This window comes from Sinocyclocheilus rhinocerous, unplaced genomic scaffold (genome assembly GCF_001515625.1).
Source record: "Sinocyclocheilus rhinocerous isolate Xijiao unplaced genomic scaffold, SAMN03320098_v1.1 scaffold422, whole genome shotgun sequence".
Classification (NCBI taxonomy): Eukaryota; Metazoa; Chordata; class Actinopteri; order Cypriniformes; family Cyprinidae; genus Sinocyclocheilus; species Sinocyclocheilus rhinocerous.
Window position 1 is genome coordinate 924,467 of NW_015639767.1, and position 13,728 is coordinate 938,194.

Genomic DNA, 13,728 nt, shown 5'->3' on the forward strand with positions numbered 1-13,728 from the left:
AATGATTTCTGAAGATCATGTGACACTGAAGACTGGAGTAATGACGCTGAAAATTCAGCTTTGCATCACAGGAATAAATTATATTTGAATGTATATTAAAATAGAAAAACTTTATTTTAAATCATAATAATATTTCACAATACTACATTTATTCCTGTATTTTTGATCAAATAAATGCAGCCTTGATGAGCAGAAGAAACTCCTGTAAAAACATTTAAAATCGTTCTGATCCCAAACTTTTGACCGGTAGTGTGTGTGTATATATATATATAGTTTTTTTATTTATGTGGTCATTTATATAGTTGTGATATTCCGTGTTGTTGATTTCAGGCATCTCTGGCAGCATGTGACTGCGGCGCTGAAGGAAGGGAATGTTGATCTGGCCACTGAACACAAGCATGTGTTAGAGGAAGACCAGCGATCAGACGAGAGACAGAGAGAGGGCAACAACATGCCCTGGAAACCCAAATACTTTAACAAAGAGGTGCGTTCATGACTGAAACATCTACAGCAGCATCTGCAGTTACAGTACAGACTCAACCGGGTTTGAAATCTGACAAACCACAAATCTGAAGTAAATACATTAGAGAACTAGTCTTCTGCAGCTAAGATGAAACCATTGTGTGAAGCTGATAAAGGTGTTTTGTCTGTGTGCAGGGTGCCGGATGGGTCTACAGAAACCCCTTATGGAGAACACACTGAAGAAAGGAAAACGAACACCGATGAGATGAACACAGAGACTGAAAACAAACAGCAAAAATCAAAGCCAGGAGAATAACACTACAGACTGTACAGAAAACAATGTTTATATATATGAAAACAGAATAGACCTTTTATACACTGTATAAATTATACATTATTTTTCACGATTATCTAACCAAGCCTTTGTGGATATGCACATGTACACAGTATTTAAGTCATCTGCCATTAGATGATTTGTTAACAGAGCAAGAGAGTCATGGATTTACATCCAACGTGCATTTAATAATGTGAACAAGACGTTCAGATACAAGTTTTAAACGGTCAATATTACAGCTCATATTTCACCCCAAAATAAAAAAAATAAAATTACACACACACACATATGACTTTTTAATATGAATATTTTAATTATATCATATAATAAATAATAACACATTATATAATACATTACATACGTTTTTTGCATTGTGACATTATTTAAATAAAAATGACATATTTCCCACTTAAATTCTTATTACTGTAATATAGTATTTTTAATCCAGTACAAAAAACAAATGTAATATAATATTTTATTTAAATCATATTAACTTAAATGTCATAAACAAATGCAATCACAATGTAGAAATAGTTTACAATTATCTATTTGAAATAAATCTTCATCCTAAAATAAAATCGGTTTCTTATTTTTATAGTTAAGATCAATTAAACAGCAGGCTATTTTGTGGTGAAATATGACCTACACGTGTTTTTTTGACTGATTTCTCTAGATGAATAACTGTGATCTGATGTTTGAGATGAAGCAGCAGACATTAAACGGATGGAAATGGTTGTGTTTTCACTGATCAGGTGAGCTGATGATGGTGTAATTGAGTTGTGGTCAATGAGTCTCTGCTGATTACTAAAGCCTTGCTGACAATAGTACGCTATCGTTAGAATTAATTGGCCGTTAAAGCAGCACTATGTAACTTTTTCTGTGTTCAAAATTTTCTAAATGTATATAATGAGCGAGTACATCATGAATTCATATTCCAAACCGCGTTTTTGTCTTATTCCGAATCACTACGGTACACTTATAATAAGTACTTATATTTGGACTATCGTAGCCTGGTCGGGTCGTCACCGCTGCGGAGTAACACATACCTGCGTGAATCGCCATAGACATAAACTTAGAGAAGTAGCTCCGGGTGGAATGTTCTTCCGCGGGATGTGTGCAGTTCTGTTTATTAACCGCTAGAGCGCCAAAAGTTACATAGTGCTGCTTTAAATTAGATTTTACCCGAGAGGTTTAACGTCGTTCCGCTCCTCTGATGCACTTTTAATCGAGGCCTTCGCTCAGACCTGTGAAAAATAGCTTATTGCCTTGTTGCAAAATAAGGTGGATATGATACATAAGGAAGCTTATATCCGCATTGGATTCAAAACAAAACAAAACAAAAAAACAGATAGCCTAATTGCGATTTGGAAGCCCTGAACCGCAACGTGAATGAAAAAATCAATGTGGAAAAAAACAAAGTCTAAAATAGTGTCTTGCATCCTTCCTCAAAGTCCTAATTTTTCCCTTCCAAAAAAAAAAAAAAACGTTTCAAAATTATTTTTTCTCTGTGCACAAAAACGTTTTTCTCTCATCAAAAACTTTTTCTCTCTAAAAACTTTTCTCACATCCAAAAACGTTCTCTCATTCAAACTTTTTCTCTCCAAAAGCTTTTCTCTTCAAAAAAAAAAAAAAAACTTCAGAAACGGTTTTCAAAAACTTTTTTTCTTTTCTTTTTTTTTAAATGTTGTGGTTCAGGGCTTCCATACTTTTCTTCTCATAATTGTGAGTTTGTATCTTGCAAAATTGCAAGAAAAAAGTCAGAAATGTGAGATTAAAAATTCGCAATTAGGCTACATTTTAGTCTATATTTTTGTATTCAATTTCGTAAATCATATATCCAGAATACAGTATTTATGGAAGCTTTAAAAAGTATTTTAAAGCCTCACCCGGGACGCGTGTTTTCTGCAGAGTGCAAGATGTCACACACTGCAAAATCAAAATAGGCCTACTGTAAACTCTTCATAAAGGTGCTGAAATAAAAAGGCCACGCACAGGCCTGGTTTTTCTCAGAGTAAACAGTGATTTACAGTGAGGTCTTGATCAATGCGTCAATAAAGGCTCCGCTGTTGAATGTGCGAAAAAAAAAAAACTTCAGAAACGGTTTTCAAAAACTTTTTTTTTTTCTTTTTTTTTAAATGTTGTGGTTCAGGGCTTCCATACTTTTCTTCTCATAATTGTGAGTTTGTATCTTGCAAAATTGCAAGAAAAAAGTCAGAAATGTGAGATTAAAAATTCGCAATTAGGCTACATTTTAGTCTATATTTTTGTATTCAATTTCGTAAATCATATATCCAGAATACAGTATTTATGGAAGCTTTAAAAAGTATTTTAAAGCCTTACCCGGGACGCGTGTTTTCTGCAGAGTGCAACATGTCACACACTGCAAAATCAAAATAGGCCTACTGTAAACTCTTCATAAAGGTGCTGAAATAAAAAGGCCACGCACAGGCCTGGTTTTTCTCAGAGTAAACAGTGATTTACAGTGAGGTCTTGATCAATGCGTCAATAAAGGCTCCGCTGTTGAATGTGCGAGACTTCCGATTCATTTGGGAAAGAATTACAAACATAACAAAGTGCATTAAATGCTAAAACAAACCAGTGTTTATGAGTATGATAACGAATTAAAATGACATAAGAAATAACAGTTTGCAATATCAAGCAGCATAATGGACTGATTTTGTAAAGGTGAAATGACACCAGAGCTCTCGCACGCTCATTTTTTTCACCAGAATCTGGTCATTTTTATTGTGGTCTTTATTTATTGTGCAAAAGAAAAACATATATCAGAACAGGAAAATGACGTTTTACAAGAGGATATGCACATGAAAAAAATCCTTACAGTTTCTGTTCAGCATGTTCGCTGTCAAGCATCTGCAATTCACAGCCTCATTTCTATGGGATACAAAAGAATACAAACAGAGATAGAAGCGTTTATAGAGAAAATTAAATCAGAACAGAGTTCAAAGACTATAAAAATCCACACAGAGTTCAAGTCTGAGGACTGAAGCAGCATCAGATCAGTGACAGTGAGATCAGCAGCTGCAGCAGTGAGAGATTTTCATCTATGTTTGCATACAAAACTACTATAAAATCATCACATGTAAAACATTCACAAAAAGAAAATCCATTCACAGTTACAGGGAAAAGTCCTGATAATTACTGCATCGGTTCATTGCATACTAAAACAAAACAAAACACGCTCACAAAGAAACATTGAAAAAACTAACTCTAAAATATCAGTATTTGGTTGCATATAAAATTTCCATTTATTTGGATTACACAGTTTTAACAAAACCAAATAAACGTATATTCGTCAGTCATAATAATAAATGAAACGGGTCAAGATTTCTGTAATTGTACTAATAAACCGAATGTCTTTTATATACAGTACACAATGCCAGGTTTATATGATTATCATCAATCAATCTGATTTGTTTGTCATTTCAACTAATTGAATATTGTTTGTCCCACAGCTAGTCATATTTTAACCATGTTCATACTTTTTTTTTAAATAAATGGAATTGTTTTCACCGTGCACTTTGAAAATTTGATTATTTAAATAAAACCAATAGATGCAAATAGGCAATAATACAGTAAGCCATGATTTTTTTGAGTGCAGAAATCTGACCTTTCATTTATGTATGACTGACAAATATCACATTAATTTTACTTGTTTTTATTAAAACTGTGTACTCTATTTTTATATGCAAATACATAAATCTTAAAGGGGTCATATGATGCGATTTCATTTTTTCCTTTCTCTTTAGAGTGTTACATTCAAGTGTAAATGTTTCATATGAGGAGAACATGAGCTCTTTGGTTCAATATCTTCATCCTCCTTCAGATTTAATCTTAAATGTCTAAAAAGTTGTTGTTAGCATTCCCTCTGTCATTCTCAGTCATATCACATATTCAAGTATGAAGCAGTGAAATAAAGATAATAACCAGCGTTAGAGCATCAGAGCACCAGCTGAAATCAAACAGTCAGTCTTCATCTTCACTGATCCGGTTCTGTTCAGTCTAGTCCAGTTCGCTTCAGTTTCCGGTTCGATCTTCTGCCTTTCTTCAGAACAAGTTTGTTTTTAATGAATCCTCGTTTCCTCCTGGTGCCCTGCACAGATCAACAACGTTAAAACAATATCAAGTCAAGAAAACCACCGTAAATGACGTGATGAGACATAAATATGTACCTTCCTGGAGGAGTGATAGTGTGTGTGTTTGTGTGTGTGATTGTGATCGGCGCTGGTGACTCGAGGTTTGCGCTCCAGCGGCTGCCGGTTGTCCAGATCTTTGACTTTATAGATCCGGACGAGCCAGTGCTCGGAGGTAAACGCTTCCTCCAGGTGCCTCAGCCTCACGTCCTTGTTTCCGATCTCGGCGTTTCGCGTTCGGTCGAATCCTGGAGGGGTTCTGAAGTCCAGCTGAACAGAGACGAACACGTTTGACACACGAAACGGTCACATGAGCGCCAAACACGGTTCAGAATGAGATCATGTGACCAGAATCACCTGCATTTCTCCAAAGCGATGGTAGGACATCTTATACATCAGAGAGTTGAGCAGCGCTGGAGACGCGGCTTTATCCACCCTGAACTCTCCCAGCGGCGTGAAGAAATCGCTCTCCTGACCACACAACACAAACACACCTCAACAACAACTGTTCAAGAAAGTGTTCTTCATTTTCAGCCTGTATGGGGTGGCAGTGATATTTTGTTACTATTTATATACTATTATAGAATTTATTTCATATTTTGAATTATATTTTAGGTTTTTATTTTAATTTTATTAGTTTTTTTATCTTAGTTTTAGTAAATGTATTATGTGCTTTTGTCATTTTATTAGTTTTTTTTAATATTTCTATTTATTTTCTATGTGATTTATTTTTATTTCAGTTTTAGTATTAGTAATTTTGTTTAAATACAGAGTTCTGGCATGAAACTCTAGATGGCGCAGTCCGATAGGTCTAACTCAATCTGACCTAATGACATCATTATCACATGGCCCAGCTGATTGGTTCTCTCCTGTATCGGTAGCCAATGAGCTCGCTGCTCAACATTATTTCTATGTAGCTTGCCAAGATTTTTTTAAATCTAATATTAATATCTTATTTTAGCTTTATTTCAATTAATGAACAAGATTTGTAACAGTTTAACATTATTGATACAATATTGAGTAACAGTATTTTATTTGCATTTCTATTTTTTTAATATTTCTATATAGTTTTAATTTATTTCAGTTTAAGTTTTAGTGATTTTAGTACTTCATCTTAAACTTATTTCAGTTAGTTGCAAAGGCAACATTCCTGATTTTCATTTAGGTTTTTCATCTAATATGTATATTTTATTTAAGCTTTATTTCAGTTAATGAATACGATTTGCAATAGCTGTAGATTTAGTTAGTTATAGTTTACTGTTAGTTAATTAATATGGTATGATGACTCACCCGCACGTCTCTGGGATGTTCTCCCTCGGCGATCCTCACCATCCACAGGAACTTGTTGATGTCGTCGCCCGAGTATCCGATCACCCCGCCGAAGATGATCAGCACATAGTCCACGTCCAGCAGCCTCATTATGTCATACGCCACACTCTCATTGGACGCCATGGCTTTGCCCACCTGAGAGAGCCAATCAGAGAGAGGCAGTCAGACTTCCTGCGGTCGAGCGTCTCTTCCTGTGGTTGGTGCGCGTCTCACCAGTGCGATGTGGCTGTTGTTCCAGGTGTTGTTGTCCACTAGCGTGGTTCTGTTGGCCATGCCTGCAATCTGATACCCATAATCCCACCAGCTCATGACGCGCGCGTGTTGGTCGGTGTTGAGCCGCAGCCAATAGTACGCCTCTCTGAAATCATCCAGGATGCGGCGCGAGCTGAAACACACAGGAGGACGGATGAGCCGCTGTATATGTGTTCATATGTGTTTGTGTGTGTGTGTTCGTGTATGTGTGTGTGTGTCAGTACCCGTCGTGGTTATATGACGCCAGCACGACACTGGGACTGGAATAAGCATTACTGGTGACCCACGTGCAGTGAACAGTGAACATCAGCAGCAGCAGCAGCAGGAGGACGATCACCAGACTCCTGATGTTTGAGCCCAAACCCTCTTCACACACGTGATGCTTGCGCAGCTTACCAGCCTGAAACAAACACACACACACACCAGCAGGGGGCGAAACACATCAGTTTAACACACATGATCACTTGGCCTCCTAAAGTCAACATTAAAATTACATTATTCTAAATCTCTCAAACATTATTTATTATCCTTATATATATTTATATTTGATCTATCTTAGAAAAAATTATATATTTATTTCATTATATATTTATGCTTTATATAATAAAATTACACATTTTAAATAATAATTTAAATATTTAAATAAAACTACCGTTGGGATACAGTAAATAATAAAAAAATATATAAACAATGATATGATATTTATTATATTTTATTTTATATTTTATATAATAAAAATTATACATTTATTTAAAATTAAATGTATACACTTTCAAATAATTTATTATATAATTAAGTCATTTTATGTCATTTTTATATAATATAATTACACATTTATTTATTATATATAAATATATACATATTTTTTAAATAATAGTTTATATACTTATGTAATTTATTATATTTTAATATATATTTTATTTCATATTTTTATCCAACAAAATGATATATTTATTTATAAATTGTTTACAAATAAATGCACATAATATACAATTTAAATCAATTTAAAAAATAACAATTTATATAACTTTCTCCAGGATAAACGAACTGTTTTTACAGTTTATTTTTAAATAATTGTCTATTTGGACTGAGAAGAGTGTTTTGAGTTGTGACAGTCACATCAGCAAAAATTTTGCAAATATTTGCAGGCCAAAAAGACGAGTTGTTCATTGTCAATAGTGCAGTGATGCACAAAGTCACTTTCAAACCAAACATCTTTCTGTTGGTCAACATGGTCAGTTTAGTTAAAAAATAACTAGCAAAATCTGTTTTAGGGAAATTTTCTGCTCTCTCACGAAAATTCACAATCACTCAATCAAACGAGTCATTTACAAATTTCATGTTAAAGTTGTTTTGCTGATCTGAAGTGTTTCAGATGTTCTTCTCAAATCTCTCTTGAATGTTTGATCTGTGGTGAATCATTGATCTTCTGTAGATTCATGCAGGCTCTTGTCGCACCTTATCATAGAGACTCCCAGAGTTCCTCCTGTCATCCTCGTCAGCGGCGTCTTCAGCCGGAGGATCGTCCTGCTTGAGCTCATCGCTCAGATAGCGTTCAAACACGCTGGAGAAACACACGGCCGACAGAACGCACACCACAGGCGTCAGAGTCAGCATGAGCCGCACCATCACACCGGCGAAATACACCGCGCTGATGCCATACAGAACCACTGCAGGACAAACAGAGACACACACACCTGAGACACGCAGCACTGGACCTGAAGGAAAGCACTCACAGCACGGCACGTACCGAACACGCGCTCGGCGTTGATGTTTCTGATGCAGAACCACAGGCCTGCTGGGAAGGTGCAGACCAGGATGTGAAGATCAAAGAAGAAGGAAACCCAGGTGGTCGGCTGATGCTCTGATACGGACGCGATGATCGGAATATGAATCTTAGCATAGCTGCACAAAAAATATCAGACATTAAACATACGGCATGAAAATATTTCCTGAAATGAACACAAACTCTGATTAAAAATGACATTTTTGTGTTGTTTGCCTGTAAAAAATGGCCAAAAAGAGTTGCTGTGCAGCACACAGGTTTCAGAGTGTTTTTATCATGTTGCTATGCAGTTGCTAGGGTGTTCTGAGTGGAGTTTAGCATGTTGCTAAATGCGAGGTTTTGATTGTAAATTATGTAACTGTCAGTGTATTTTTACCCCGTGTCCCAGAGTGAATAAAAGCGTCCGCTCCACGGAGCGATCCAACCTGAACACACAAACACACACGATCATCAGCAGACGCTCATGTCATCATATATGTCACATGATCATGTACCGCGGTAAACTGACCGATGCAGCTGAGGTACACGACACACACAAACAGCAGCAGCGCAGCGACACAAACGCAGACAGAAAACAGAGTCTGTTTGTCCTGCCGCGTCAGTCTGTCTCGCAGGAACTGCAGGAAAGAGTAGAGCTGCACGAGCATGAACACACCTGCACACACACACACACACACACATTGAATCAACATTAAATCAACACCGAATCAACATTTGTGTGTTTGTGACTCAGTAGCCAATGAGGAGAGACTCACCAGCCGCTGCCATGTGTTCGCTGGTTCTGATTGGCTGAAACCCAACGAAAGGAATCTGCATAGACAGAATCAGACCAATGATGTAGAACGTGCTGTACGCTGAGAGAGAGAGAGAGAGAGAGAGAGAGAGAGAGACGACCAATCAGAATCAACGTTGGAATGAATCAAAGTGCAGTTTCTGCTGTGAATCTTGACTGAGACTCACCGATGTAAACTCTCTTACTGAAGCGGCGCATCAACAGCAGAACGAACACATGAAGAGGAATCAGATTAATGATGAAGACGTAACCGCCCCACGCCGACACCTCAAACACACACACACACTGTTAGTCTGAATAGTAATTTCTCTGTCAATTTCCCTCTTTGGTAAAAACTCATGTGGATCATAATAACAAACATTAATTTCCCTCTGTGATCGTCGGACTCGATTTGACCGTGAGCAGAAACACAGAATCAATTAGCTTTAACAATTTAGAAGAAGAACAGACTGAATGTGATGAACACATTTGTGAACGAACAACAAAGAGATTCAGTCTGTTGTTTGAGAGTGTTTGTGATCAGATCTCTCTAACGTGATGGAAACGTCTCCAATACCCTTGAGAAAAAGTAGTACACTTTAACATACTTATTACGGAAATAGTATACTTAAAAAATATACTTAAGTAGGAAATGAATGTAATGGTTTCACATAACTACATGTTATTTGCAATTAAATGAAAATGTATTATAGTTTACTTTTATATTAAAGGGTTAGTTCACCCAAAACTGAAAATTATGTCATTAATTACTCACCCTCATGTCGTTTCAAACCCGTAAGACCTTCGTTCATCTTCAGAAATTAGTTTAACTTACGTGTGCTTTTCCAACCCACTTAAGTGGACTTAAGTTCATTTTTATATGCAGTTTCATAATTATTGTCTTTGAAATATGGGTAAGTGTACTGCCCAATGAACTAATAAGCATTTATGCAAGTATTTAAAAAAATATATAAAATTTAATTAATTCATTACATTTATATAGCACTTTTCTAGGCACTCAAAGCGCTTTACATTGTCAGGGGGTATCTCCTCATCCACCACCAGTGTGCAGCATCCACCTGGATGATGCGACGGCAGTCATAGTGCGCCAGAACGCCCACCACACACCAGCTTATTGGTGGAGAGAAGACGAAGCCAATCAGCAGAGGAGGTCTCCCATCCAGGTACTGACCAGCTCAACCCTGCTTAGCTTCAGTGGGTAACCAGTCTTGGGCTACAGGGTGATATGCCTGCCAGCCGAAAGTACAGTACAAGTGCACATTCAGTACACTCAAGTGCACTTCTTCTTCCCTGTAGACACAGGCTGAATTCAGTAAATTTTTCACACTCACCATATAGAAATACGAGAGGCAACATCCGACGGTCCAGAACACTGATCCAGTTTTGATCGACTTCACCTGAACAAACACAGAAAACTCACTTCCAGTTCAATTCAAAAAGCCACGCCGAACTTCCTCCAGCACTTCCTCTTACCCACAGGAAGTAGGTGAACTGCAGGGCGAATATGGCAACGGCCTCGTTATCGAAGGATCCGGCCACCGAGCGTGAGATGTATCCGGGCACGACGGCCATGAAGCAGGCGGACAGAAGCCCCGCCCCCTGACTCCACAGCTCCCGTGTCAGCAGGAAGGTGGCGACGGCCGTCAGAGTGCTGAAGACGGGCGCCAGGAACACGCAGACGTCCCGGATGTGGACGGTCAGATGGACGAGGTTCAAGATGTAGTGAATCAGACCTGCAGTCACCATCAGACCAGGATAGACCTGCAGGAGCACACAGGAACTGGTCTGAGCTCCTCATGAAGCTCCTCAGATAAATCAAGAGTTCAGACGTGAATGAACTGAATCTCGACTCACCGTTCCTCCAACGATTCGACCCAGAGGATACCAGGCTCTCTCATCGAACCAGTTGAGGAACTCGTAGAAACCGTTGGTGGTCAGATGATGGGTGGATCTGTAATTAAACCTGTTCACAAACACACATGAATATTCACAGACTGCTGCACATGCAAATGAGACTCAGAGCAGAGGTTTGGCTGATGTCAAACATGAATGTAACGTCATTTGTGCGGTGTGATGTTTCTGCTCTTCTTTCAGAATGTCTGACAGCTGATCTGGAATCAGTCCATCATCACATATATGCTATGAATTATGACAGACTTTACATTCTGATGATGAAGCTATAACAAGCTCACGACATAACAAATAGACAACAATGTGCTTATGACATATAAATGAATAAATAAATAAATGAATAAAATAAATAAAATAAAATGAGCTCATGACAAATAAATAAATGAATAAATAAATAAATGAATGAATAAAGACAGAAAGTAAAGAAAGTATATGAAGATAATAATTCAGTTCTAGATTAATGAAAATAAAAATAAATAAACAAATGAACTCATGACAAATAAATACATAAATAAATAAAGACAGTCAAAACACAGAAAGTTAAGCAAGAACATGAAAAGAATAATTTGGTTCCAGACGACTGCATGCATGAATGAATGAAAAATAAATAAATAGCTTATAACAAAAATAAACAAACATACGGTATGAATTATGACAGACTCTTCCTCATCTTCTGAAGGCATGAGCTGTAAACAATGACACTGCACTTCCTCAGATACTGAGCGAACATGAACATCATCTGCAACCGTCTGTCTGGATCAGACCAGCATCTGTGAGCACAACATGAGAACATCAAAAGCTTCTGGACACAACGAGAGAAACTCACAAACTCCCACTGAGCATCCTCACACACACACACACACACACGCATTCAAACACACAACAGACAGTCTGAGCGGATGACAGGCTGAGTGTGTATGTGAGCTGATCTCAGAGAACCCATTTCTCTGCTCTAGAGGTTGTGAAACCAGTGCTGGTAATCCATCACAGATGACACACACACACACACAGACATTATTTTAGGACAATCAGTCCTCAGTAATCCGTTTTCTCCAGTTTTCTGTGTCTATGACAGATTCTGTTGTACAGTCAAAGGTGTCAGAATGAGACTTGTGTACACAAGTACACAATCTGAATGAAAAATCAAACTGATATTGATAACAAACACACCTGATCTGATTTAAAAAAAGAACTGAACTTATTAAAAACACAATTCATCTTAATTAAAAACAAACGGATCTGATTTAAAACACAAATGATATTAATTAAAAATCCAACTGGCATGGATTACAAACACAACTGGTCTGAATATCAAAACCAAATTTATATAAAAAAAACAACTGATCTGAAATAAAATGTGTGTGTATGTGTGGCAGTCAGTCACCGCACCGGTGTGGATATTCACTGTACTTCAGAATCACAGATTCTAGCCTACGTCTTGGAATATATGACCCAAATAAGAATTTTCACCGTATATTGTCATCTGAACAAGTAACAAGTCTGCCACGTTTGTTCTGACCAACTGAGGAAAAAAGCATTACCATAAATCTCGCTACCAATGGTGATTAAATCTAAATTAGCTCATATCACATCAAACCGTGCAAATTATTATTATTGAGGTGGAGGTGAAATAAATGTGATGGACAACAGGTTTTTTTTTTGGGACAATGGATAACACACACACAGAGTGACCCATTTCTACCTTCACTGCGTAGTGCCATGCTCGAATTTCCCACGAAAACCTACCCGTACCACCCAAATTAGAAAACATTATTATAAGCTAACCGTTGTGAATCGGGCTAAAGTAAGGCGATAGTTTTGAACACTGGCTGGTTATGTACTTGCTCAAATATTGATTTCGGATCATTTAACCAAAAAAAAGTTACGGACTGCAGCTTAACCTAATAATTAAACTGAAATTTCAACTCAACAATGTTCACGTTTCCCTGGTTTATTCCACATATTCAATATCACCTGAAATAAATGCCATTACGGACAAACTACAAGCCACAACCACAATAAAAATACTGAACTGATCTCTGTGACGTCTCTAATCAAACTGATCCAGGAACATGAGGAACATTAGCAGCTCATAACAACATTATTCATCACGATCTCAACAGGATTACTGAACGGAGATTGAGTGTTTTCACACGTGAAAGTCAAAATCAAAAGGAGCTCAAGATCTGAGTGTGACACTGAATCACGTGAGACTGACGGAGGAGGAGGAGGAGGAGGAGGAAGAGTTATGCAATGACAGTAGAACAGAAGAAATGTAGCCATGTTGTCTCCAACACTGGATGGATGAAGGTTTTCAGACAGATGTTTCCAGCTCAGCATGAGTCCTCTCACTTCACACACAAATTCACACTAGAATGACAAAAAACTCACAAGTACAGAATGAGAAGAGAGTTTAGAGAGACAGAGGAGCCTGAATTCACCATGAACAAAGAGAAGAATGAAAGAGAGACAGACAGACAGAGAGAGAGACAGGTGGAGGTGAAATAAATGTGATGGACGACAGGTTCTTTTTTTGGGACAATGGATAACACACACACAGAGTGACCCATTTCTACCTTCTGGGCAGCTCTAAATCTAGAATTACAATGAATAAAAACTTCAATAACTCAACAACACAAAAACATGTTACATGTTAGTTAATTTGACAACATCTGATTACTGATTTGATTTCATCATAAACTTTTTTTTT

General features: G+C 37.4%; 2 protein-coding genes across 3 annotated transcripts in view; one reads left to right on the top strand and one right to left on the bottom strand.

Moving 5' to 3' along the window:
• Window positions 1-1,066, top strand: part of LOC107751695 (oxysterol-binding protein-related protein 10-like) — a 36,891-nt gene extending 35,825 nt beyond the window's left edge. Inside the window, exons 13-14 of the mRNA XM_016567446.1 lie at window positions 331-484; window positions 658-1,066. Coding sequence (XP_016422932.1) covers window positions 331-484; window positions 658-702 — 199 coding nt within the window. The 3' untranslated portion in view covers window positions 703-1,066. The remainder of the gene's footprint in view (window positions 1-330; window positions 485-657) is intronic.
• Window positions 1,067-3,506: 2,440 nt separating this feature from the next.
• LOC107751681 (dolichyl-diphosphooligosaccharide--protein glycosyltransferase subunit STT3B-like) overlaps window positions 3,507-13,728 on the bottom strand; it is a 20,649-nt gene continuing 10,427 nt past the window's right edge. The window contains exons 3-18 of one of the 2 annotated variants that reach the window (XM_016567426.1): window positions 10,962-11,070; window positions 10,581-10,868; window positions 10,439-10,504; window positions 9,275-9,374; window positions 9,070-9,168; window positions 8,823-8,969; window positions 8,691-8,739; window positions 8,279-8,433; window positions 7,987-8,198; window positions 6,753-6,928; window positions 6,490-6,661; window positions 6,238-6,411; window positions 5,305-5,418; window positions 4,987-5,217; window positions 4,742-4,907; window positions 3,507-3,688 (exon numbers count right to left, since the gene is read on the bottom strand). In XM_016567426.1, coding sequence (XP_016422912.1) covers window positions 4,812-4,907; window positions 4,987-5,217; window positions 5,305-5,418; window positions 6,238-6,411; window positions 6,490-6,661; window positions 6,753-6,928; window positions 7,987-8,198; window positions 8,279-8,433; window positions 8,691-8,739; window positions 8,823-8,969; window positions 9,070-9,168; window positions 9,275-9,374; window positions 10,439-10,504; window positions 10,581-10,868; window positions 10,962-11,070 — 2,188 coding nt within the window. In that variant the 3' untranslated portion in view covers window positions 3,507-3,688; window positions 4,742-4,811. Of the gene's footprint in view, window positions 3,689-4,577; window positions 4,908-4,986; window positions 5,218-5,304; window positions 5,419-6,237; window positions 6,412-6,489; window positions 6,662-6,752; window positions 6,929-7,986; window positions 8,199-8,278; window positions 8,434-8,690; window positions 8,740-8,822; window positions 8,970-9,069; window positions 9,169-9,274; window positions 9,375-10,438; window positions 10,505-10,580; window positions 10,869-10,961; window positions 11,071-13,728 lie in introns of those variants that run through there. The other variant, XM_016567425.1, reaches the window with a different exon arrangement.